Source organism: Anopheles funestus, chromosome 2RL, assembly GCF_943734845.2.
Source record: "Anopheles funestus chromosome 2RL, idAnoFuneDA-416_04, whole genome shotgun sequence".
NCBI lineage: Eukaryota > Metazoa > Arthropoda > Insecta > Diptera > Culicidae > Anopheles > Anopheles funestus.
In genome coordinates, this window is record NC_064598.1 from 17,885,993 (window position 1) to 17,909,464 (window position 23,472).

Here is a 23,472-nt window from a genome sequence, read left to right on the forward strand (position 1 = left end):
CTCCTCTTTGATGATACTCTTCAAGACTCCTTTCCATCCTGTATTTGTATGCCTTTAGCTCCCTTTAGCTGTTTCCTTTGTTTAGTTTTAATTTTATGTTTTTTTTGGTAGTTACTGTGACACTCGTATAAAGTATAGCTTTATTATTCACAAAGCAAGATGAGTAAAAAAAATACATTCGATGACGCTGGCTATGGCTTATCATCAAATGCAAACAACTGCTCAATACCGTTTCGACAACACGAGTTGATTTGTGCTTTAGTTTATTTATTTTTTTCGACGACCTCATTTTGCTGACGGCCAGCCCGTTCCCCCCAGGTAGTATCCCCTCACAAAAGAGGTATCTCCACTTTTTTGGTTCTTTTTTTGCGGGTGGGGAGTGATTTATTCATTAGTGTTTCAATTTCCGAGTTCCTTATCAGCTAAACGGCTGCAGAAGAAATCACTTCGATAAGCATTCGCTTGAAACTTCACCATGATTCACACACCTTTCGTTCGTTTCTTTCCATCCCATCCGAGCGTATTTTGCCTTACAAAACCACCTCCTCCCACACACACACACACAAACACACAGTCCTCTATCTTATCCAATGGGTAATATCTTATCGATAAGAGACCCGCATACGCGGTTGCTTAGGGTGCGGTCGATTGATAAAATCTGTTCTGACCCGGCATACCGGCGCGGATCGTCTGCAAACCGATCCGTTTGGAGCGTTTAGTACGACGGTCATTGTGATACCGTACGGAGAGGCGGGAGAGTGAACAATTTCCCTCCCCGAAAAAGTTCCGAAAACGAACGGGAAATGGTCACGACACAGATACCGGAAGCAGCTTGAAAGGAAACGCTTCATTTCGTGCATAAGATTAATCCAGTGGAAAAGTGGAAAACAACAAAAAGCCGGATCATCTTTCGTTTTGATTGTGCGACGTGAATACTCTGCACCGTACACACATACCACGATGGGGTGTTGCTGTAGTAGCTGTAAGTAGTAGTGGCCGATCACCATTTAACGAAATGGGCCGTTAAAAAAAAAAGATGGCAGCGCTTATCTCACTACTGCAACCTGCGCTACTGGCGGGCTGTGGGATAAAAGGCGAAGGATAAATTGGTTCTGACCCTTCGGTGCTCAATCAAAGTGAAACGAAATCAATCGTTCGTACGTGATTTTTGGTTAACATTGGTTCTGATTTTGTGGCCGTAGTGGTTTTTTTTCTTTTGGGTGGAAAACTATTAAACAAAAAACTGAATCACATCGATCGATTAATGATGTGTGGGGTTCGATTGAATGCGTCAAAAAAATAAAACAGAAATCATTAAATCCCTACCAATGCCGAGGACCACCAAAAGAATTCATATCCGAACGTGTGACGATGAAATGTGATTTATAATTTGGACAGCTTTCAGTACCAGCATCGAATAATCCATTCCGTATTGCTGAGTAAAACGTGTTTCCATGCAGTTTTTATTAAAACTCTGGCGTTTAATAATTATTTGTGATCGTTCGGTGTACCAAAAATGTTTTTTTCTGACTATAATAATCAGACATAATTATCGAATGTACCGAATTACGCGTGATTTTGCAGGGGTTATTTGAAGAGAGAGAAAAATTACAGGGTTCGCATGATGCGATGTTCATTTGTCAGGAATCTTAACCGCAAGCTTAACAGAGTCGAGACAGTCGACCATGGCCAACATCACACGTAGATGGTATTTCGAAATCAGACGCGTTTTTTTTTGGGTGGGATTAAAGCTTTCCGCTAGCGACAAAGATATAAAACAAACGTTTCTGTTTCAGTGAAGCCATAAATGTTTCGCGTTGGACTTTGTTTTCTTTTTTCCCTGACCACCCGGAATGGGCACACGCCTTATGAATGTTACAATGGGCGATATAAAACCTGAGTACTTCTGTTTTAATATGAACACTCCTATGACTCATGATTGAAAGCTTTGGAAATTTATTTCCTTCTAGCGCTATCTCAGTTCATCTCCTTACTGATCCATAACTGATGGTATAGACATCATCGGTTTGTAGCACTTTTTATCTGCGAAAGAATCGAATTAGGCTATAAAAATTCTATTCCAATGGAAGTTTATGATGTGCACTACAAAAATCCTGCCCGAATAAAGGTGTTGTGCTTATTGGGCATTCGTTAAGTTGTCAATAAATGTCCAGCTTTCTTGTAATAAAATGCGAACCAACTAAGAGCAAGAACTAGACTGACTAGCAAGACTCTTAAATTGCAAGACAATGAGAATGGGAAATTACCATATAACATATGGTATGTTATAATTGGATAAAAAAGCTATATTAAAAAAATTGTAATACTTTACATTAAATAGAGCTTAGTTAAATGTTTCGGCAAGCTACAAAATTACTTGCAAAAACCCCTGCTATCGGAAGATGAAAATGATTTTATTTGAAGTAAGGTTCGTAAAAACATTTAAACACTTACTTCTGAAAGAACTCAATTCAAAGAAGAAAAAAAATGAATAAAAGCATGTGATGTGACTTTTCCGGTTCCAATGATTCATGCCATAATTATTCCAATGAATCGAATGATTAAAAATACAAAAAAGAAATAGGTGGAACAATTTGCTGGTGTGCCGTAACGTACCACTATTATGCGTGTAATGCATTCCATCAGTTCTCATCCGGTCAATTTTGCTGGTAGGAATGAATGCTTTTACACCGGTGGCCAGATTAACAGATGGAGAGCCATTGTGTGTGAGCTGGCAGTCGATAATGATGGATGGGTATCGGGAATCGTTTCATTTTCCTACATGCATTTTAAAAATCCATTCGCTTTTGTTTGATTTTGCTTGCGCTATATTGGTTGTGGTTGTCCAACAATCCTGCATTTGGAGCCCTTTTATTGCCGTCCCTCCCCAGTGGACGTAGCGCAATTCAATCTGTGTAAATAAATCTTGCCACAAACCAGCGCTCAATTAAACGGCGCTTTGTAGCTTTGATGCCTTGTGTGCACCACAATTACAGTGGTTGATTTAATTAACTCAAAGTTTCAGATTTTTAGGGAAGTGTTCCGTCTGGTCCGTCTGGTACAGTCTGGTCGTGTTTTATTATCACTTACTATGCCTTGTGTCGGGGCGGTAAATTGTTTTCTTTAACAAAAAGTTTTTTTTAATACCGTACATTCTAAGAATCAGTTAAAACTCTGGGGATGATAAGAAATATGAAATATAGGGACTCAGTTTACTCGATTACAACGGGGTATTTCAGGAATAGAGGTCAGACGGTCTAAATTAGCAAATTCTCCACCCAAAATCATCTGTGGCGAACCGGATTCTGACCTTTAATTTATAACAATATTGAGCTTAATCATCACTGGTACGTTCCCTCCAGTATACGCCTTGTGGTTTAATCAATTTATCAACCTCTCTCTCGACGGAACAACTGTAATAGAATTATAGAAGCAGCAGAAGGGTGAGAAGATGTCTACGTTATACTTGTATGAATTAAATGAAATACCATCGAAATACTTGAAAGGATCAAAATAGCTGAGGGCGGAACTCTTCAACATTTTTCATGCAAGAAATTTTAAAGAAAGAATATGATTTTGTTTTCGAAACATCACAACGCCAATCAAAATCCTGTTATCGAATATTCTTCCTCGGTGTCGAAGCGCTTAAAAAGATCAGATATCAAGATGGATTCATTGGACAAAGATGAAAATTTCAGGAGCGATATTGTTTCAATTCAGTGAAGTGTACAGTAAACTGAAATCGATAGAACACAGAGTTTCAATGTGATGGACACAAAGTATAACTATGATAGGGTGGCGTCCAGAAAGCCTATCATCAATCATATCAATGAAGATTACCTATCGAACCGTCGAATGTATGTATCACACACAAGCGTCATAAACCATTTGTATGTGATGACGATGTTCATTGGCGCGTGAAGAGGCCATTCATACCGAGTGTCACAATTTCAAGATCATATCCCACACCTTCCCATCTTCGCAGGACCGGGATTCCCATACGCAAGCATGGCATTATTCCTTCACAAATAAGGTAGCCATTATGTTATTAACTATCATTAAACAAACTTTAAAAAATTGTTCAAATTGTTAAAACAATTTTAAGCATAAACTGAACAGGAAACGAATACTTCAAACAAAAAAAAGTATAAATAAAAATGGGATCAAAAACCTCATTTATTACAATTGAGTTTTATCGTAAAGAAAAATAATTTTATTTTAGTTTGTACTCAGAGACGACAAATAAAAGAATCTGATAGAAGAGATAAAGAAAAAATCAAAGCAATGCCTTTGTAATATTAGCTTTCGTGTTTAAAATGCGATTTGAATCAAACAATCCATTATTTGTAGGCAAGGTCTACTAACTACACAACGCAAAGCACTCATCACATTTAAAGCGAGGATTTTCTCCTTTTTTTATCCCTCTATTTGTACCACTTGTTTCAGTTCGTTTTTTAAAGCAAATTTTCTTGAACCCAAACCTTGCCACCGGTTTTAATCACATTAAGGGATCTCTTTATCACCGTACCCCGGCTACTATATTAAACTAATATTTTGATTATGTTTATTTTCATGTATTTTTTGTTGTGCTGCTTCTGCCATGTCTGGTCTTTTGCGAGACAGCGGATTCACAGGATATTACGCCGGTACCGGATCGACCCACGGCGGAAGAGTTACCACCAGCAACGGCATTCGGTGGGGATGATGTCGGTTCCAATCCTGCCTTTACCAATGAAAATGGATGAAAGCCTGCAACGATCCGCAATCCGGATGGACAACGGTTCACCGGAGAGCTAAAGCTGAGATTCGTGTTACGTCCGTGTATGCGTGGTGGGATAAATCATGCTAATAAATGAGTTGAAATGAAGCCGGACGTGACCTTTTTTTCTTATTAGAACGGCAGACAAAACAAAAGCAGAAGGGAAGGATTTTTATCGTTAATATAGTGCGAGAAAAATTGTCTGTTTTATTCAAATCATTCAAATATTACTTTAACAATGAAAAAACATAACTTAAAGGCATGCAATGATCGTCCGCAAATTTAATATTTCTGAATATTTTAATTAAATAACACATATGATGAATCATACTTTAATAATTAATCCTATTTATTTATTCGCTCAATTTATATCCCCCCCATCTTGGTCTATAGTTGCGAATTCATCTCACCGCCCAAAGCCGTTCTCAAACGCTTTCCAATATAGTTATTGTAATTGTCAACAGCTTCGCTACGTTGTTTCTTGCCGACCTTCGTTAACTTTTTTGGATTCTCCACCAGCATCGCTTTCTTCATCGGCTCAATTACGGCACCCTGCTTGGTGATAATGCGCGGCTCCACCATTACTGCATGGGCCGTTTCGGGTATGAACGTCCGTCCTACGGGAGCCCTCAGAGACGCCTCATAATCCTTTACCCTGAGGAACGGGAACGGCACCTCGTTGACCAGATGGGCGCTCAGCTTATCGTTCTTAAGTCCATCCTCGTTGATGATCACTTGATCTCGATTATCATCGCGCCGTGTTAGTTGCGGCGGTGGTTTAAAGATCTTTCGAGCGGTTTGACGTTGCGTGATCGGTTGAATGCCTGCACCAGCCCAATGGCCCCAACCCGGCAGGGTTTGTTCCACCTCTTGCGGAATATCTTTCTGACGTTCGTCCTGCTTTTCTTTCGCAAAGTCTGCCACAATATCATCATCCTCGAAGGCTTCGGCAATCGTTAGACGGTGGGCATCGTCCGCTTCCTCATCATCCGACAGTTCACCGGACATGATGGTGGTGGGAATAGCAGTTAGCAGATGCTTCGGTTTCATCTGCACCACTTGGTTTAGATTGATTTCTGCTGACGGTTTAGTCGACGGAGTCATTACACTATCGATCGAGGACTTTGCCTGTTTCAATGCGGTCAATGCGTTCGGTTGATCCATTGCTGCACTCCCTGCAGTTTCATTCATTTGCTCATCGGCGTCGGCTAAGGTAGCCTGTTTCTTGAAACTCAAGTCCTTTGAATTGTCTTTATCCTGTTTTGATTTTTTCCCCTTTCTATTAGGCCTCTGTTTCACAACATTCTCTTCCTCGATGCTGCGATGCATTAATTCTAGCTTGTTGTTTAGAACATCTTGGATCATATCCTCAGCTTCTTGAAACATTTGCTCCACACTAGGAACGTTACCTTTTCGCTTTTTTTTAGCTTTCGTCTTCGAATCCGTGTCCAATTCAATCTGTTCTGGATTGATTTCTTCTACATTCCAGGCACCGGATGCCATTACAATTTTATCTTTTCTTTTCTTAGGTCGTTTTTTAACACCATTCAGTTTTGATAGTTTAACAGCTTCATCCGCATCTTCCGAATGATATCCATTTCCATTTTCTGTCGTCACTTTTCCATCCGTTTCTTGTCCTTCTGCATTTATCTGCTTTTTAATAAGTTCGATCTGGTTACGCTCTTGCCAGTATTTACGATACCCGCTAGAAAGTTTATTTTCATTACTGCCAACCTCTTCATGGTTGCTAGCACTTTCCATCCATGGATTAGTTTCGCTTTTCCGGCTCATCGGCAGTTCCATTTCACCATCCGACTCGGAACTGCTGTCTTCCTTTAAACGTTTAGCCGTCAACTCCCGTCCGATGGCAAGCTGTTCGGCTAGCTCACGCCTTACTTCCGTATCGTACTTTGCACGCACTTGAAGATTTTTGGCCCAGGTGCCAGTATTTTTATGGCGCAACGAAACACGCTCCTGATGCCGCTGTTTGGCAATACCATCGAGCTGCCGGAATGCTTCCACAGGATTCTTTTCTTTCAGCTCTTCGAACTTTTTCATCTGCTCCTTCAGTTTGTCCTTCTTCAGCAGGCGATGGTATTTCTTACTCTTGATCCTGTTCATTCGGCGACCCTTGGCAATTGCATAGGATTCGCGCAACTTTTGTCTGGTACGTTCACGTGCCTTTTCACGCATCTCTTCCAGCGTAAGTGCATAGTTCGGTGAATTATGATCGGAATTTTCACCCTCATCATCTTCCGAACCTCCGTAGGTCCTATCAAGCTCCTCCATCTCTTCCATGAGCTTCGTCTTGACGCGATACTCAGATAGTTTCTTCGGTGGAGCATCGTGAACCTTCGTTCCACCGTAGAGCAGCGGATACACCGTTTGCGGCGCAACCTGCGTTGCCGTTACGACCGCTTCCCATCGACCAAGTTCTTTCTGAACACGCTCGAAGCCCGCTTTCCGTTCAATCCTATCCGCGGCCGGTTTCTCGAGCGGCTGCTTAAGAGGCGCCTTGGACTTGAATTCAGTTAGCTGCTTCACCACGGCAGTGTGTTTCTTTGTTCGGATGAAAAAATTCACCAAATCGCCCAACCGAACTTTTTCATTTTTCGATTTAGCTAGCCCGAACTCGGTACGCTTCAAGAATGGTTCCGTGCGTGTTACCTCGCGAATGAAGTGCGAACCAGTCAGGTTGTTGATACCATCGATAAGCTTCGCATGTGCCTTTTCGTCTATTTCCTCATCTCCGTCGCTTTCGTTTCGGTCGACACTTTCGAGTAAGTCGTTCTCCATTTCTACCGGCATGATAATCTATTTATGTTATAAGAAATACAGCTGTTTTACACTGAGAAAGAACTTTTTAAACCGACCGCATGTTTCTACCAAAATCACGTTTATTTACGTCCCATTCGTTTGACAGCTGTGTGTTTTGACATTGGCACAGTGAGTTCGCACAACAAAAATACACACCAAAATATGTAATTTTCTGTAAAATAAATTTAAAATAAACGATACATCGAAGATGGAACACGAATGGTGAATACTAATTACAAAACACATATAAGTTCTTCTAATTAATTAAAAGTACCATCAGAACTCTGTGTACGAAATACACTGCAAAAAGATGCAATGTTCCCCATTGAATACTTTTCCGAACGATTTGTAATACCATCTCTTACCTCATTTCCGTTTGTATGTCGGAACACAGAAACATATTTCGAAATAAGGCTATCGGTTAATTATTCCAAATTCATGCTTTTACTTGTAGCTTCATTTATTTTCACAAAAACTTAATCTCACCGGTAAAGTCGCATCATAAAATGGCAACTAACCGTAAAATGCCAGAGCAAGAACCATCCTATTCGCTCGCGATTCGGAATCGTTTCTTCCCTCAATAGTAACCATAATTACCGTAACCGTACTGTTGCATTTGCTGCTGCGCAGCTGCATTCGCACCGAACATCTGTCCCTGATACATAAACTGACCGCCAAATTGCGGTTGCATCTGTCCTGGCGGTCCCTGCATATGGCCCATGGGTTGTTGTCCCTGTTGCCCGCCGTAAAGCATTGGCATGCCTGGTTGACCTTGCTGCTGTTGCTGTGGAAAGGACGGATACATCGCGGATGCGTTCGATGCCTGATTTGTGACCTTGCCAGGTATGGGACCTTTCGAACTTTCACCGCCCGGGGTTCCGATCGTCGTGATCGGGTTGGTGTAGTTAGTGGTACCACCCGCACCCGCGCTCGATGGCTTTTGGCTATTGGCGTCGGAAACGGATTTTTGAAGCGATTCCATCAGGTTTGCGATTAAATTTTGCGTGTCCGTTAACGAAATTCCACCCGAACCTGAACCGCCGTTTCCCGTGTCATTGTTGGAATTTGTTCGCTGAGAATGGTTCGAGCTGGTGTCGTACGCATCGGTTGGTGTTTTAGATCTCGGTTGCTGCGGTATCGTGGATACGTTCTTCGAAGCCGCCCGCAAAATGTCATCGTAAGAGTAATCGTCTTCGTCCTCCGAATCTACAATCATTGTGTTCGCTTTCTTTTGTGGCGGCATTTGCTGCTGATGTGTAACCTTTTGCCGTTGTTGCTGCAGCTGCTGCTGTTGCTGCTGCTGTAGCGGTTGTTGTTGTTGTGCACGTTGAACGGGTGGTCTTTGTTGTCCAGCATTATTGGACGATGGCATCTGTACTGGTTTTCGACCACCAGTCGTCGACCCTCCGGATGGTCGGAACATATCGTAACTGGAATCATCATCGTGTCCCGTATAGCTGTGCTCATCCATATCGGATAGTCGGATGTCGACATCTCGTCTATCTCCATTATCACCACCTCGGCTGTTTCTTCCATCTCCGGGTGGGTTATTAAATGCATCGAAATTCACGTAACGACGCAGCTGCTCAACACGGTCCGGTTCGGTACGCTCCAGTTTGCGGAGATACGATATGAGATGCATCTGTTCGTCGTTCGAAAGATCCTTGAAGCTCTGCAGTAACGTTTGCAAATCAGAATCGGTTAGATTCTCGAGAGTTCCCGATGATGAATTTTCCTCCTCCATAGCTGGTATGCTGGAGCCAAAGTTTCCGGTACGAGCTGAGACATCATTCGTCTTTTCACTAAACCGAGCCGGTGCTCCACGCGATCCAGAAGAAGCCTCCGGACGGGCACGTTCCTTCACTACCGGTGCTTTCGGCGGGACAACTGGAGCTGCCACAGGTGCTACTTCCTTCGGTGCCGATGAAACGGTAAGCTGTGGCAGTTCTGCCATATAACTTTTCGCGTTAACGATTGTGTTTCGCTCCCGGGACATCTGCGCCATAGCGACGTACACGTTGATCAGCTCTTCCAACTCGTCCGTGGTAAAATCGGACTTACCCTGGGCGACAAGCAACTTTGCCAGCTGCTCTGCAACTGCTATTTTGTCGATGGTTGGTGCAGTTGTAGAGGATGAACTTGTTGCGGCCGGTGCGGATGGCTCACTAACGGGCAACGAATCGTGGGACAGTTCGTCTTCCGGTGGTTTAACGGATTGTTCACGCAAGGAGGCTTCATGCAGCAATCGCGCAATGTTCCGTACCGCCTTTTTGATCGGTGCAATCTTCGGTAGATCAATCGTTTCGGCCATCATGTGGCCCTTTAGCTTTTCCTTTACCGTCTCCAGAAACATACAGTTGTCCTCGTTCAGTAGCAAATCGTCGGCCGAATTAGCCTTCACCTTCTCCAGCGCGAGCGCCTTCGCCAACAAATCGATCACCTTCGGTCCGAGGCTTCCCAGGTATTCCTCGAAAGCCGTCAGCAATCGGCAAACCGCTATAAAGTTGAGCGGAGTCTGATTCTCCGCATCGAACTCCGTCCGCACAAATACTTTCTTGTTGGGGCCGTAATAATTTTTGGCCCACTCGTCGTAGTCTACCCGTTCCGGCGGAGGCCCACGATGTTTGCTACCATCCCTAGATCTCTCTCCACGATGATCCATCGGTGGGCCCCGGTGTGAACGGCTTCTTGAGTATGCCTCAAAACTATTATCGTCACTGATCGGACTGCGCGAACGATGAGAACGCGAGGTGGATCGCTTTCTGGGCCAATCGTGACGCCGAGACGATCTGGGCGAGCGGTTGCTTCTTCTCATCGGTTGGCCTCCCTTGTAATCTTCTTCCTCCTCGTCAGAATTCACATCGATAAGAATCGGGGCGTCAGCGGAACCCATCTTCGGATCACCCGTACGTACGCGCTTATTCGATTGCGGCACACGCAGAACGTACTGCTCGCGCAGCTCTTCCGTTCGTTCTTCGCCCTCCACAGGCAAATTCATCTTCGTGCGAATCTCTTCCTTCTTCCGAGCGATATCCTCCTCGTGCAGATCCTTCATGCGCTTCGTCCAGAACTCGATCCATTCCGGTTTGAAGTTGTGCTTTTGCGGATCCTTCTTTTCCGCCTGCAGCTCTTTGTAACGTCTGTTCCAGAACTTTTTCCACTCCTCCGAATACAGCGGATGCTTTTCCGGATTCTTTTCGTATTCCTTCAGCTGCTTCGCCAGCTGGGCCACGGTTATGTCGACCGTGCAACGATACTTTTCCCACTTGTACCGTTCGTGTGCAATCGCGGCGGACTGTTGCGATAATTCCCGTGGCGTCGGTAGCAGCTGCCTTTCCGATTGGGCAGCATGTGATCCGCGCTGGCCACGATGTCGTCCCCCGTTTAACGGGCTTCGTGCACGCTGACGGCTATGATCGTCATTGTCACCGCTTGATGAAATCGTCAGCATTGAGTTCGCACTGCTAACGCTTGAGATAGAATCCAAACTTCCACGCTCGTCCCGTTTGCGGTAGCGTTTTGGTGCTTTTGTTTCCGCTTTGTATTGCTCGCTCTGAGCTTTCGCCTCCCCGCCCTGAACTTTAACCTGCACATCGTCTGCGCTGCCCATATCTTGCAGCAAATCCTGCAGCACCTTAGCATCAATCACATCGCCAAACTTTGGCCCCGTTCGCTCATCAAAGTGGCTACCGAACGAGATCTGCTGACCGTACTTAACGCGGTTGCGATTAAAATCGTTTGCATCATACACGTGCGGTGTCAGCCGACCATGATGATCTTCGATCGCTTCGCATACCGTTTGAACGACGCGGAAAAACACCTGTCCACCGTTTTCCATATTATTGTTACGATACGGTGACAGCATCTTACGCACGGTCGGATAGTGTTTCTCGAGAAATTTAAACCGATGGCCCAAACCGATCATGTGCGTGGTAATGCCGCTTTCGTTGTTGTCATGAATGTTGCACAGAATGCAGCTATAGTAGGGATCAGATCCGGACGCCGTATCGGTAAGTTCGATGATGTACTCCAACCCAACCAACGGTCCGTCCCTGTATCCATCCAGCACGTTCTGCAACTTGGCCAACGTTTTCGACGTTGATGAAGATTCATTCTCCTGTACACCGAGCGTAACCGCCGCCTGCTGCGTGTTCGTATCGGCAGGTGCAGAGTTACCTAAAAACAAGGAAGTGAAACATTATTGTAATAACAACCATTGGAAATACGTTTAGAAAATACAACCTACCTTTCGGTTTCGTCACAAGCGAAGCACGATACTGTTCGGCATCGAATACGGTCACGTTCAGTCGGGATTGATGCTTTCGTCCTGCAATATGAATCTGCAGCATCCGTTCACCGTATAGGCAGACCACACCACAAATGTGGCAGCTGTACCCAAACAGCAAATCTTTGTTGCGGGGCGTACGGCTGAACACGAGGGCTTCGGTGCCATCGGACAGCTTAACCTTTGCGCCAAGTACATGCTGCTCGATATCCGTCTCCGGCTGTGGAATGAAGGAAGGAAATTTAAACAGAATGAACATTAATACTTCGTACCAAACATATCGTTCCAAAAGTTCCGTTTAACTCGAGATAATCAAACACTTTAATCGTTGATTAACCGTACATCCGAAAGAACTGGATGGCACTTATTTTCATTGCACTATTTTCTTTTGACCGAAACTGGGCCTACATCATATGCACACACTTTCATCACTTGTTCGATCACAGCATATATAATCACCATTCAAGAGCACCGGCGTGTTAAAACTATTTCGTTACTGTTGGAGGACACTTTCGTTTAGGCTTCCCATTCCATGCATCGGTATTTTGGGGAAAGAACTCATTTACACCCTAGCCACCTGCACAAAAGGAATAATTTTACATGGCTTTATGTCGTAGGTACTTACCTTCGATCGAGCTACAGTATCACCCGGACTTATCATATCATTTGCACTGTCAAGATCCATCTTCTCGAATGGACACACTAGTAGTTGACGATGGGGTATCCCTCGGTTTTATCTTCTCGCGTTCCTGTTCCCGGCAGTTGCGCACGGTCACTAACGGTCCCTGACGTTGTTTTCCGGAATGTTTAAATTTTGTTTCCTTTAGCCTTTCGGAGGGTTATTCGCAGGTGTAGACTTTATTAAAAATTCCTTTTACCAGGGATTTCCTCGTTCGTTCGGAAACAATTCTTTCGATCACTGGCTATTAACACTCGCACTTTAAACACGGATATCACTGATCACGGAGTGATGGAGCAGGTGTATCATTATGATTAACGAAACGCGTTGTTTCTGTATCGTGTCTTAACAATTCCTACAAGCTCTTTCCAAACCTTTATTTCTCGCGTACTCGCTAACGTTTTAGCTGACTGTAATCGAACCAGCTAAAAGATCTTAACGCGTCGTGACAGAAAAATAAAAAGCTTTTCGCTAGTTCCTTCCTCAAAACCGTAACAATACTGTCTCACCAAACGGTGAAACTATTTTTGATTGTTTTATTTTATTCCACGATACTGTACACGGTGTTAAGTTTTCGGAGCGCGCGGGCGCTTGTTATGACAAAATCTGAAAGGAAGAGGTGAAAAAAGAGGAGTAAATAGTTAATAGATTTTATTCTTCCTGCGGTGCAGCCCTTCACTCAAATCATTTCTCAATGATGTACACAATTGGAAACACAGAGATGTTGATTTAAAAGCAAACACCTTAAGGAACTGGAATGGATTCCCTGATGGCCAGCATTGGTGTGGAGAAATGTTCTCGGAATTTTACTTACCTTAACACAATCATATAATGACTATACATTGGTTATACGGATTCTACATTGATCTTGCAAGAGATCACTAGCACCACTTACAAGATTACAACGGTTTATCAATGTCTGCACTTAAGACGTATGAAAGTGAATAACGATGGACCAATCTTTTTAACCGATTGATCTAGGAGGATGTAGTTGATACTGCTAATACATTAATACCCCCGCAATACCCCGCGAATCGCCTTATTGGTTGGTAAGGTTGTTGGAACACTCAATGGACAGCATCTAAGGTATTGGGCATCGAGTAAATGTTGCGGGATGGATTAAGAAAGTCTCTAGTCTCATCTATATCCCCCTTGACAGAGATGCAGGATCGATAACAGTTTGGTATAGATCGAGCGATTGGTTTTTCGCACGTATCTGATCGATTGGACATGATTATTATCTTAAGACAGTCGTAAAGATACATGGACACAGTACGAAGGATTCGAAGAGAACTTACTTGTACTTGTATGTTTATAAAAATCACCATCCGGTTCGTCTGGGTCAAAAGGTAACCTCCCTCTACAATAGACATTATATTACCCTATGGAAAAAAACTCAATGTTTCCATAGGTGAAGCTTTTATCGCACTGGGTACAATTAGTTAAAATTGCACCCCCATTAACCATAAACAAATTCGTTTCACGTTACACACAACATGAACCGAAACTGGTACGCGAGTTGCAATAATAATTCAACGGATTATTGATAAAACTGACCGTGACGGAGCCTCAAGAGGCTGCATAAGTTTGCGGCAACAGTCCGTCAACCATTGCTTGGGAGATGACGCTCGGTGCGGTTTTTTTCACTCCCTTCACCCGCAAATACCAGGATTTTGCGGGAAGAATTTAACCGTCCGTTATGATTCTTGACAAGCCTAGTTAGGGAACAAAGTGTTTTATGTAAATTTTTGTAAACTTACCTTTAGTTAAGCACCTATTTTCAGCGATCTTTTCCTCTGCGATTACAAAAGCATTCGGCAACCATTTTTCTCACACAGAATGTCAATAGAATTGACAGATAGTTTGAACCGGTTTTGTGAACCGGTTCACTGTGTACGAACAGATAAAAAATAAACTTCGATAATGTATTTTTTCACATTAAATTACGACTTATTTTCGTTTATAAACCTCTGTATAAAGAAAAGCATAATTACGTGTTTAAATAATATAATTTTGATTGGTAAAATATATTGTTTGTTTTTCAGTTGTCAACCGTGATGTCCATCAATGGCGCTTCCTGAAGAAACGTTGTCAATAATTTTCTACCACTGCGTTTATTGTTTTGCTACGAAGCTGTTGTTTTTGCAAAATACAGCTAGCAAAATGTACAGCTAGACCGTGCATGAGTGAAATTTATCGCGTTATAGGGCAATCTTCTAGCCGGTGGCTCACCCAAACGTGTGGCTAATTAAGAAGTGACCGTAAAGTGCAAAACGGTGCATCACGGAGCGATCGTGTATGGCTTTGTTGTATAAGCAAGGGCAATCGGGACTCTAATGTTGTTGCAAAAACAGTAAATGCGCGAGCCACAATGAGTGAACGGTGGAACATTAGCAATAGTGCGTTGCGAGGTGGTTTGGGCACTAGTAGCGGCACGGGCAGTGGAACCAATACGGGCAGCAACGGTGTTGGCAATGGTTGCATTAGCTTAGGTCATCCAGCAGGAGCAGCGACGGGAGATGGCAGCACCGGTGGGACAGCAATATCAACAACAGGACCACACAGTACGGGAAACATCAGCGGGCCTACAACCTTCAGTGCGCCAAACGGAGAGTCTGGAATTTTACGGCGAACGGGCCATTATCATCATCTCGGTGGCGCACCGGACAACTTTGACGATCTGCTAGTGTTCGGATACTCGTGCAAAATCTTCCGCGATGACGAGAGAGCACGGTTCATCGATCAGGGCCGGCATCTGATACCGTGGATGGGCGACAATCAGTTGAAGATAGACAGGTTAATAGCTCCTTTCTCTACCTTCTATACCATTTTATTTCTGCTCAACCTAAACATGCAATATCAGAAAACGTTTGTACCAATCAAGCCTAAGCCAAACAGTGCACCAGCGTTCAACAACGGCAGCTCCGAAAGATCCTGCTCGCAATTCGTCTTACTGCACCGTAATCGGCACGGGTTTACTTGAAGTTTCTCTTCTGCTGGACGACAAACACGCCGCTTTGGAAAACGTTCACAACGAACCATCCTTTACCAAGGCAGTTCGCAAGGGGACGATGGCGTGATGATGGCGATGCTAGTGCCAAAAAGGATCTGCAACTGCAACCCCACCCCAAAACGCAACGTTCGGTTCGATGTCCAGAGACACACTCTGTTTTACATCCAGTAAGCGATCATGTCAGCGATCTGTTGTGTGCTATGAACACTGCCTCGTTCAAACACTTGCGGAGTATAAGGACTTGCCGTTCGAACCGCCCATAATCCAAAATAGAAGCCGAACGCCTCGAAAGAAATCACAAACGTACGTTATAACATTCATTTTCTAGGTCTCAAAATAATCAAAACAATTTCAACACAACAAGTAGTCGATCGGCGGCAGTGGTATGTATAAAAACAAGTGGTAAATGATACATCTCTGAATGTTTGATTTAATTCTCTACATTTTTTTCTCTATTCTTCTTGTGTTGTAAGCAAACTTAGAAAGCAAAAATATCAATCTGCCATCTGATGCTCTGTCTATGACGAATGCAAAACTGGAACAGTACGAATGGTTTAGATTCTGGACCAAAAAGCACACCAAACGCTTCTTCTCCATGGGTGGTTTCTTATTTATGGGGAGATTCGAGCAGAATATAAAAAAGAATGCCGAATGTTACCGTTAAGGTATCGTACCGCATTGTACGATTCTCCCCCATTTTGGGAACAATCCACGGGAAACCGAAAGCTGGTTCATCTTCCCTTTTTTTTACACTTCCCGTTGTCCTTCAATTCCCTACCCGATTTCGTCTGTCTTCTGAGCTTTTGCATAGTCGGGCAGCGGCATGACATTGAGACATGAAGCAAAGATCCTAACCAAAGTCCCAACAAAAAAAGAGATCGAATAAACGTATTACAAAGCAATGTTCCCGTATACCGGGACCGATGGTAAAAGACGGATATTGATATGGGTTTTTTCGTTTTGTTTGCTTCTCTCTTTTTCTATCTCGTTCTCTGACTTTGCCGGTGTGTTTGACAAACGGAACCCGAACGGATACAGATATGATGCCCGCGGTGCATTACACGATCTTTCGCCGTACGAACCACCTCCGGGTGGATATCAAGATCGTTTGTTGGGTCTTACGGCGGCAGAGCAAAAGGCGGAACAGCTGTGCGAAGAGGAACGATACTACAGTCTGTACAACAATGAAGTTGAGGAGGAAATGTATCAAGGTAGGGTTCGTGCTAATGTCGATCATTAGGATGTAAAGTAATGCATGTTCCTTTACTTACAGAAGAAGCTCGCAAGCGGGAAACACAGTTGGGCAATCAGGTGCCCTTCAACTACGACGCACCAGTACCTCAGGAAGGGGCATCCGTAGCGACAGTAGAAGAACGTACCAGCGCCGATGAGCAAGACGATGATCCGTACAAAATCCCGAAAGGTTTTGAAATTCCTCCGGACATTCGATTACCGGAAACCATGAAGGAGCACGCTATTATTGAGAAGACGGCCAAATTCATCGCTTCCCAGGACGCCCAAATGGAGATTTTGCTAAAAACGAAACAAGCCAACAATCCGTTGTTTAATTTTCTCAACCAAAATGATCATTTATTTCGCTACTACCGACATGTGTTACTTGCTTTTCGTACCAATCAATATCCAATTGTGCCGGAGCAACAAAGCGACGAGGGAAAGGGCCCCAACAGTGAGAATGGAACAGATACAGAGCAGAGCGAATCATCCGCCCAGATACAGCCGAAAATTGTTGTTCCAGCCATCAAATACAAACCATCGGTGGACTGTGCTTATACGCAGTTAATTAGCAAGATTACGGGTGCGCCTATTCCGACAATGATTGCGGAGGAACCAATTGCCGCAGCGGAAACAGCGGAAATTGAACACAATCCGGAAGGTTCAGGTGCCTCTGTGGCGGTAAAGAAAGTATCCACCGGTTTGGCTGGGTTAGTACAGTACGATTCCGACAGCGGTGATAGTGACGAGCATGGGAACGATAGTGAATCGGACCAGAAAGAGAAAAAGAAAATGGAAAGTCCAAAAAAGGTTAAGGAGCTCGCACCATTCCAGGGCATTGTTCCACCGCTAGCTATTCACAATGTAATCGATCGGACGGCGATATATGTGGCGAAGAATGGATACAGCTTCGAGGAAGCCTTGCGAGCCAAAAATGATGCTCGCTTTGTGTTTCTGAACCAAGCGCACGAATTCTACCCGTACTATGCGTATCGCGTGCGACAGCGCATGAACGCAGGTGAGCATGGATTAGGATTACAGCCACCCAGCCCACCACCGGCGAAGGTGCGATTGGAAACCGAGAACGGAACCGTCGTGGAAACGACACCAAGTCTTGGCATAAAAGCTGTACATACGGCCGCTCCCAAAACCGCTCCCATGCCAGTGACAAACATTCAGCACCAGAAGCTAGGGGCACCGGTAAGCTTTTCACTCGTGCGAAAGCAGAAAGAAGATGGCGGTGCGGTAAAAACGATGCCGGGCTTAGGGAGCGATGAGGAAGAAGATGATAAGGATCTGAAGCAACAGGAAGCTGACGACGATAAAGAGCAAAGCACTGAAAGTGATATGGTAAACAAATCAACAGACGGTAAGGAGCATGATTCGAATGATATTGTGATGCTTCCGAAGGTACTGAAAGAGGACACCGAAAGCGAACTGTTTTTAGATGGAGCGGATGTATTGGAAGCAACCTCACCATCGGCCTCTACTGTCACTTCTGCTGGAACTCAACGAAACGAACGTGAGCCGATAGATGCGAAGGAAAAACAGGCAGAGCGTAAAAAACGTGCCAACCTGTTCGTGAATCTAATCAAACACGTAGAACGGAAGGTTGATGTATCGCAAGAACTGGTGGAAAATAATACGTTGGTTGAAAAACAAGCAGATGCTGAATTCGCACCGCAAGACACTGCTAATAGTGACGCGGAAGTCGAATCAATCCATTCAGTGCGCTCGACCAGCATGTCACCGAAAGAAGTGGCTACGAAAATATCACCTGTGAACACCAACATAGCCACAACAGTGATTGAGGATGACGATGATGATGATGTCGTACTGGTAAGTGAAACACGCCCAATGCCTAATCCAAGGTCTCGATCGCATTCCCATGCGGATTACGCTTCCGAAACGCAGCGGTCCGGCAATGGTACCGAGCGGAGATCGAAAAAGAAAAAATCCAAAAGCCATCATCGGTCGACACGGGTAAAGAAGAAATCGAAGAAAAAATCACGCTCCCGATCAGTGTCCCGTTCCGAACGTTCCTGCTCACGGTACTCGCGTAGTCGCAAGCGTAGCCGCAGCAGAAATCGCCGTGATCGCACTAAATCCCGCAGTCGATCCAGCGATGAGGATAAACAATCCACCAAGCATGGTGATCGTATCAAGCTAATGAAAAATACCAAACGTGCCACCCGTAGCAGATCGATTAGCCGATCGCAGTCCCGCTCACGGTCACCCATTTACAAGCGTTCCCGTTCGCGTTCCACCACGAAACGATCGCGCAAACGGAACGCATCCTCCGAGAGACATAAACGGAAGCATCGATCGCGCAGTCGCAGCTCTCGGCGGAACAGCGACAGTGAAACGGACGATCGTAGTCGGCATCGTGCACAGCGAAAGCGTGATGGACACTACGAGTACGATGAGCGGTATCCACCGGCAAGGGCACGATACTGGGATTGTTAAAAAAGGCGGGACGACTGATTTTGGATTGGGAAAAGTGAGTTGACTAAAACAAATGGATGTAATGGATGTAAGTTAGTAAAATAAATATGAGTTACGGATAATCTGAGTTTGGTGTTTTGAAAATATTTCCTACACTTTTCCCAACATAAATATCGTTATATGTTTTCGCGATTTCGGGATATTGGATCCAGTCTAATTTGCTTTTACCATTAGCAAGGTTCTTGTTCGATATTCTTTATAATCTTCTTACAGACCTCTCAGGAATATACTTTTCCGAACCATGTCCTGCTTTACCACCGAACGGTGTCAACTAAAAAAACCGTAACATTCGGTGATAATTCTATCAAACGGCTACACACTGATAATGTTTCCATTTGCCTTTTCGACCTTTCTGTCTACTGTAAGGAAGCGATAGGAACCTTAACAGGGACCTCTTGCATTGCAAACCTCCTCAACGTTCGTTTTCTTCAGGAGATAACGTTTGCCACCGTGTAATTGTTTCGTAATTGCCAATCATTATAATTACAAGCATTGCGATTTTTATGACGATCATTAGCAACACCATTAGAGAAAGAAACTCCTAGCGAATGATTGAAATGCAAGGGGAAAAGAACTGCGAACTCATCGCAGAATCAACAGTATGCTTACACACTCCTTGACCTTCGATAGCAGCATCAACTAGCGAGCATTGTTTAGCACCGAATCGTTGTGAAATTATTCCTCATTTCCATTATAGAATTTGTTTGAAAACAGAACGAATCGTACACTCCGAAACGAGGTGATAAAGAGGAATGTTTTTTTTTTTTGGTAGTTGTTTAAAGATGCTTTACCCCTGCCGCGGTCACATGTGTTTGCGGGTCACGAGACATGTTATCACACATTATTTTGGGACGGTATGATTTGTAAGAAAGCAGTGGCACGGGATCACTGAGCAAGAATTCTGATGTCAACCGGAATATGACGGTATACTGATATGGTTGTCTAATTACATCACTCAGAAAAGTTCATGGAATGGGTCTCTTCACCTCCTAAAAAAAGAACTTTGGCCGGTTAGGTTTAATTCGTCCGCTCCATAATCTAGAGCTACAATCAAGACCTATTCCTATTCGTGGATAACATGATCTCGTGCAGGAGGAAATCAAATCTGGATTGATCCAGTTCCGACGGTACATATTAGGAGTGTCTTTAAATTTGCATAACTGTGTGCATTCACGTGCTGTTGTATACTTTTTTTCAGCTCTTGCCGCTTTAGAGTTCAATTTACGCCATTGTTTCACCAATCTTCCTTGAGATCAGTTTGATACTTTCCTTTGTACATGACGTACAATTCAATTGCATTCAAGAATTTCTAGAACTTCAACGAGGGCAATTTAGATATAAGAAGTAATTAGGGAAAGAGAATTGAAACCGATCGTTTAAATTATATCGTTTCGCCTATCGGTAAAGTACGTTAAAGGAAAAAGATAACGAAACACAAATACAATAACCATTGAGACAAAAATAAACATAACACAAATGGGCTACTAATCAGACAATTCAAATCCCAATAGCAGATTAAGCTTATCATCCTGGTATCACCATCACCACACTCCGGCTACGAAAGGGACGCCGGTTGAGGCATCTTTTTACACGCGACGGCAGACATCGTGGCAAGACTAATCTCATTGCAGCGGTGTGATTGAGTTCCCAACACTCTCCAAACACACCTTGCTCCCCCTACCCATCGTGCTTTTGGTTGCGGCTGTATGTTACTATATAAAACGGCATGTTGCCTCGTGCCAGGATCTACAGTTCTTTACGGACCTCTGCCGTGGTACATCGTGTCCACCACTGTTCAAAGTTTCATAGCTTATAGTGTTACGGGAGTGTGTAGTAGTTGTTGGTTGGAAAAATTAAGTGTCTGAAGGAATAGCAGTACCAAAACGGCCATTTGAAACATTTAAAGATGAGAATTATTATTGAAGAGGTACAAGTGATAACAATGTGATATAACAAATGTTTTACTAAATTTATTGTGTGTCAAAATACTTAGTAATTAAAGAGAAAGTATTAGTATAAGGCACATTAGTACACAAACATGGCTGACTCTTTTCGCTTCATTTCAGCATCCAAACGTGTTGGACGTTTCGGAACTGTTACGCCCTGAACCAAAGTTTGTCGATAAGGAAGTGTCCAAGTTCCGGGATTACACGGTAGATGAGAACGATCCACTCAAGGAGCGTGTCCGGCGCACTTACAAGCTTATGCATACCCATCAAACGGTTGACTTTGTGAAAGGTAAGTCACCATTTGTGGCGATTGCGCACTACAGATACGGATTACGGCCGCCCTATCGTTGGATTAAAGTATAACCTACGCAGCTACGGAATTCCTCGAAGCGTTTGTTTTCGCCCAATCATGATAATCGCTATCGAATTGGAGACAAACGGTGCGCGCTAAATAGAACGACGCAAAATGTGTCCATTCCGGGAACCAACAGCGACACTAACTGACCTTGCCAGTGGTGATGCCGCTTGGCAAAATCAGGTCGTCCATTATGGTTTCATGGTTTTGCGCGGGCAAGGCCAAGCGAGTCGCGCCTTTTTGATTTGTACTGATAAGCGACGTAAGCTTTGTTTTGATAGTTTTCGATAACGTTCGAATGACGCGCCAAACAAACAAGATCGATCAGCGTTATAGCATGTGCGTGACGCGCTTCTCCACCATGCGCAAGACCATGTGCTTCTCATGGAATGTGGTTTTGCGCGATCGCGCGCGCGCGCACACACAATAAGGACGTCCTTTCCCCAATCACAATAGATGTGATGGAATGCCGAGGAGAGTGTTTACTAAACAATGTGTTTTTCTTTTATTTCCTCCCTGTTAGGTCGACATGCCGATTGGCTGAAATTTGATCACTTCAAAGCCACCATCCGGCAAGCGCTGGAAAAGTTGAACGATCTAGTCGATGAGTCGGACCCGGATCTGGATTTGCCAAACATCGTGCACGCCTTCCAGACGGCTGAACGGGCCCGTGAAGAGTTCCCGGAGTTGGACTGGCTACATCTGACCGGGCTGATACACGATCTTGGCAAAGTGATGGCATTTTACGGTGAGCCACAGTGGGCCGTTGTAGGCGATACGTTCCCAGTTGGATGCGAATGGGGTCCGAGTATTGTGTATCGCGAGGATAGCTTCGTCGATAATCCGGATGGTGATAATCCAAAGTACAAGTAAGTGAAGCGTGGGGTGGAAGGAGTATAACCAGATAACATTGTTTCAGTGTAAACCCTTTGAATTCGTTTTTTACAGCACTAAAAATGGTATGTATCAGTCCAACTGTGGATTGGAACAGTTGACCATGTCCTGGGGTCATGATGAATATTTGTACCGGGTGCTGAAGCACAACGGTAGTACGCTTCCAGAGCAAGCATTGCATATGATCCGCTACCATTCGTTCTATCCTTGGCATTCTGGTGGAGACTATCATCATCTGACCAACGAGAAGGACGAACAAACCAAGCAATGGGTTTTGATGTTCAAGTAAGTTTAATCTTTGATTGGGGCAGAAAAAAACTATAGTAATACAATTCTTCTTATCCTGTATCTCCTCAGCCGGTATGATCTGTACACCAAATCGACTACACTGCCGGATATCGACGCACTGTGGCCATACTATCAAGGCTTAATCGACAAGTACTGTCCGGGAGAGTTGGCATTTTAATCGTGACAAAAAAGCCAATTTAATACCTTATCTTTACAATTATTAACGATAACCTACTCCAGATAAACTGCTAGAAGAGAACAAAAAACAAATAGGCAATAGTTAACAAAGCAATACGTTATACTACGTTTATCTTAACAGAAAAAGGAAAAAAAATGCTTTATATGTTAAACAAAACTCATCGTTTCCAATCCAATGCAAGACAACTGTGATTAATGTACAATTATTCAGTGCCGAGTGCTAATGATACCTATTAAATCTTTTGACTCATCTACGCAGGATTAGTTGTTAAATGTTGTTGCCCTGGAACGTCCAATCATGCGTTGGGCAAAGATCTTAAAATTCCCTTTCCCTTATTATTTTAATGTAGAGCAATAATGTTGAGTTGAATATATATTTGTTTAATTAATCGCCTTTTTTGTTTACCTAATGAAATTTTCCGAAACCGCAAAGGGATGCACGATCGTGACTGCTGCGGATCCAGGATCACCCAGGATCAAGTTGTAATAAGAATTTT

At 43.8% G+C, this 23,472-nt stretch overlaps 4 protein-coding genes and 1 long non-coding RNA gene across 8 annotated transcripts; 3 read left to right on the forward strand and 2 right to left on the reverse strand.

Moving 5' to 3' along the window:
• The first annotated feature begins 675 nt into the window (after window positions 1-675).
• LOC125766524 (uncharacterized) lies at window positions 676-4,867 on the forward strand. The gene is made up of 2 exons (XR_007418669.1): window positions 676-982; window positions 4,624-4,867. It is a non-coding gene; the product is annotated as an uncharacterized LOC125766524 (long non-coding RNA).
• Window positions 4,868-5,132: 265 nt separating this feature from the next.
• Window positions 5,133-7,693, reverse strand: LOC125766471 (U3 small nucleolar RNA-associated protein 14 homolog A). Its single transcript, XM_049432471.1, has one exon. The coding sequence runs from the start codon at window positions 7,565-7,567 to the stop codon at window positions 5,147-5,149; it is 2,421 nt and encodes an 806-aa protein (XP_049288428.1). The 5' UTR covers window positions 7,568-7,693; the 3' UTR covers window positions 5,133-5,146.
• A 304-nt stretch (window positions 7,694-7,997) lies between these two features.
• LOC125766468 (uncharacterized protein CG7065-like) lies at window positions 7,998-14,387 on the reverse strand. Of its 3 annotated transcripts, none has more exons than XM_049432466.1 (4): window positions 14,301-14,387; window positions 12,487-13,146; window positions 11,823-12,081; window positions 7,998-11,752 (listed from the first exon to the last, which is right to left on the reverse strand). In XM_049432466.1, exons 2-4 carry the CDS (start codon window positions 12,544-12,546, stop codon window positions 8,154-8,156), a joined length of 3,918 nt encoding a protein of 1,305 aa, XP_049288423.1. In that variant the 5' UTR covers window positions 12,547-13,146; window positions 14,301-14,387; the 3' UTR covers window positions 7,998-8,153. The 3 variants fall into 3 exon arrangements, with proteins under 3 accessions (XP_049288423.1, XP_049288424.1, XP_049288425.1); XM_049432467.1 differs by having other exon boundaries at window positions 12,487-12,817; window positions 12,915-14,364; XM_049432468.1 differs by lacking the exon at window positions 12,487-13,146 and having other exon boundaries at window positions 14,301-14,376.
• Window positions 14,388-14,613: 226 nt separating this feature from the next.
• On the forward strand, window positions 14,614-19,358 carry LOC125766469 (protein suppressor of white apricot). Of its 2 annotated transcripts, none has more exons than XM_049432469.1 (3): window positions 14,614-15,336; window positions 16,592-16,764; window positions 16,827-19,358. In XM_049432469.1, exons 1-3 carry the CDS (start codon window positions 14,912-14,914, stop codon window positions 19,250-19,252), a joined length of 3,024 nt encoding a protein of 1,007 aa, XP_049288426.1. In that variant the 5' UTR covers window positions 14,614-14,911; the 3' UTR covers window positions 19,253-19,358. The 2 variants fall into 2 exon arrangements, with proteins under 2 accessions (XP_049288426.1, XP_049288427.1); XM_049432470.1 differs by having other exon boundaries at window positions 15,219-15,936.
• Window positions 19,359-21,000: 1,642 nt separating this feature from the next.
• On the forward strand, window positions 21,001-23,364 carry LOC125766499 (inositol oxygenase). The gene is made up of 5 exons (XM_049432524.1): window positions 21,001-21,218; window positions 21,358-21,529; window positions 22,119-22,464; window positions 22,544-22,774; window positions 22,847-23,364. The coding sequence occupies exons 1-5, from the start codon at window positions 21,198-21,200 to the stop codon at window positions 22,953-22,955; spliced, it is 879 nt and encodes a 292-aa protein (XP_049288481.1). The 5' UTR covers window positions 21,001-21,197; the 3' UTR covers window positions 22,956-23,364.
• Window positions 23,365-23,472: the final 108 nt, after the last annotated feature.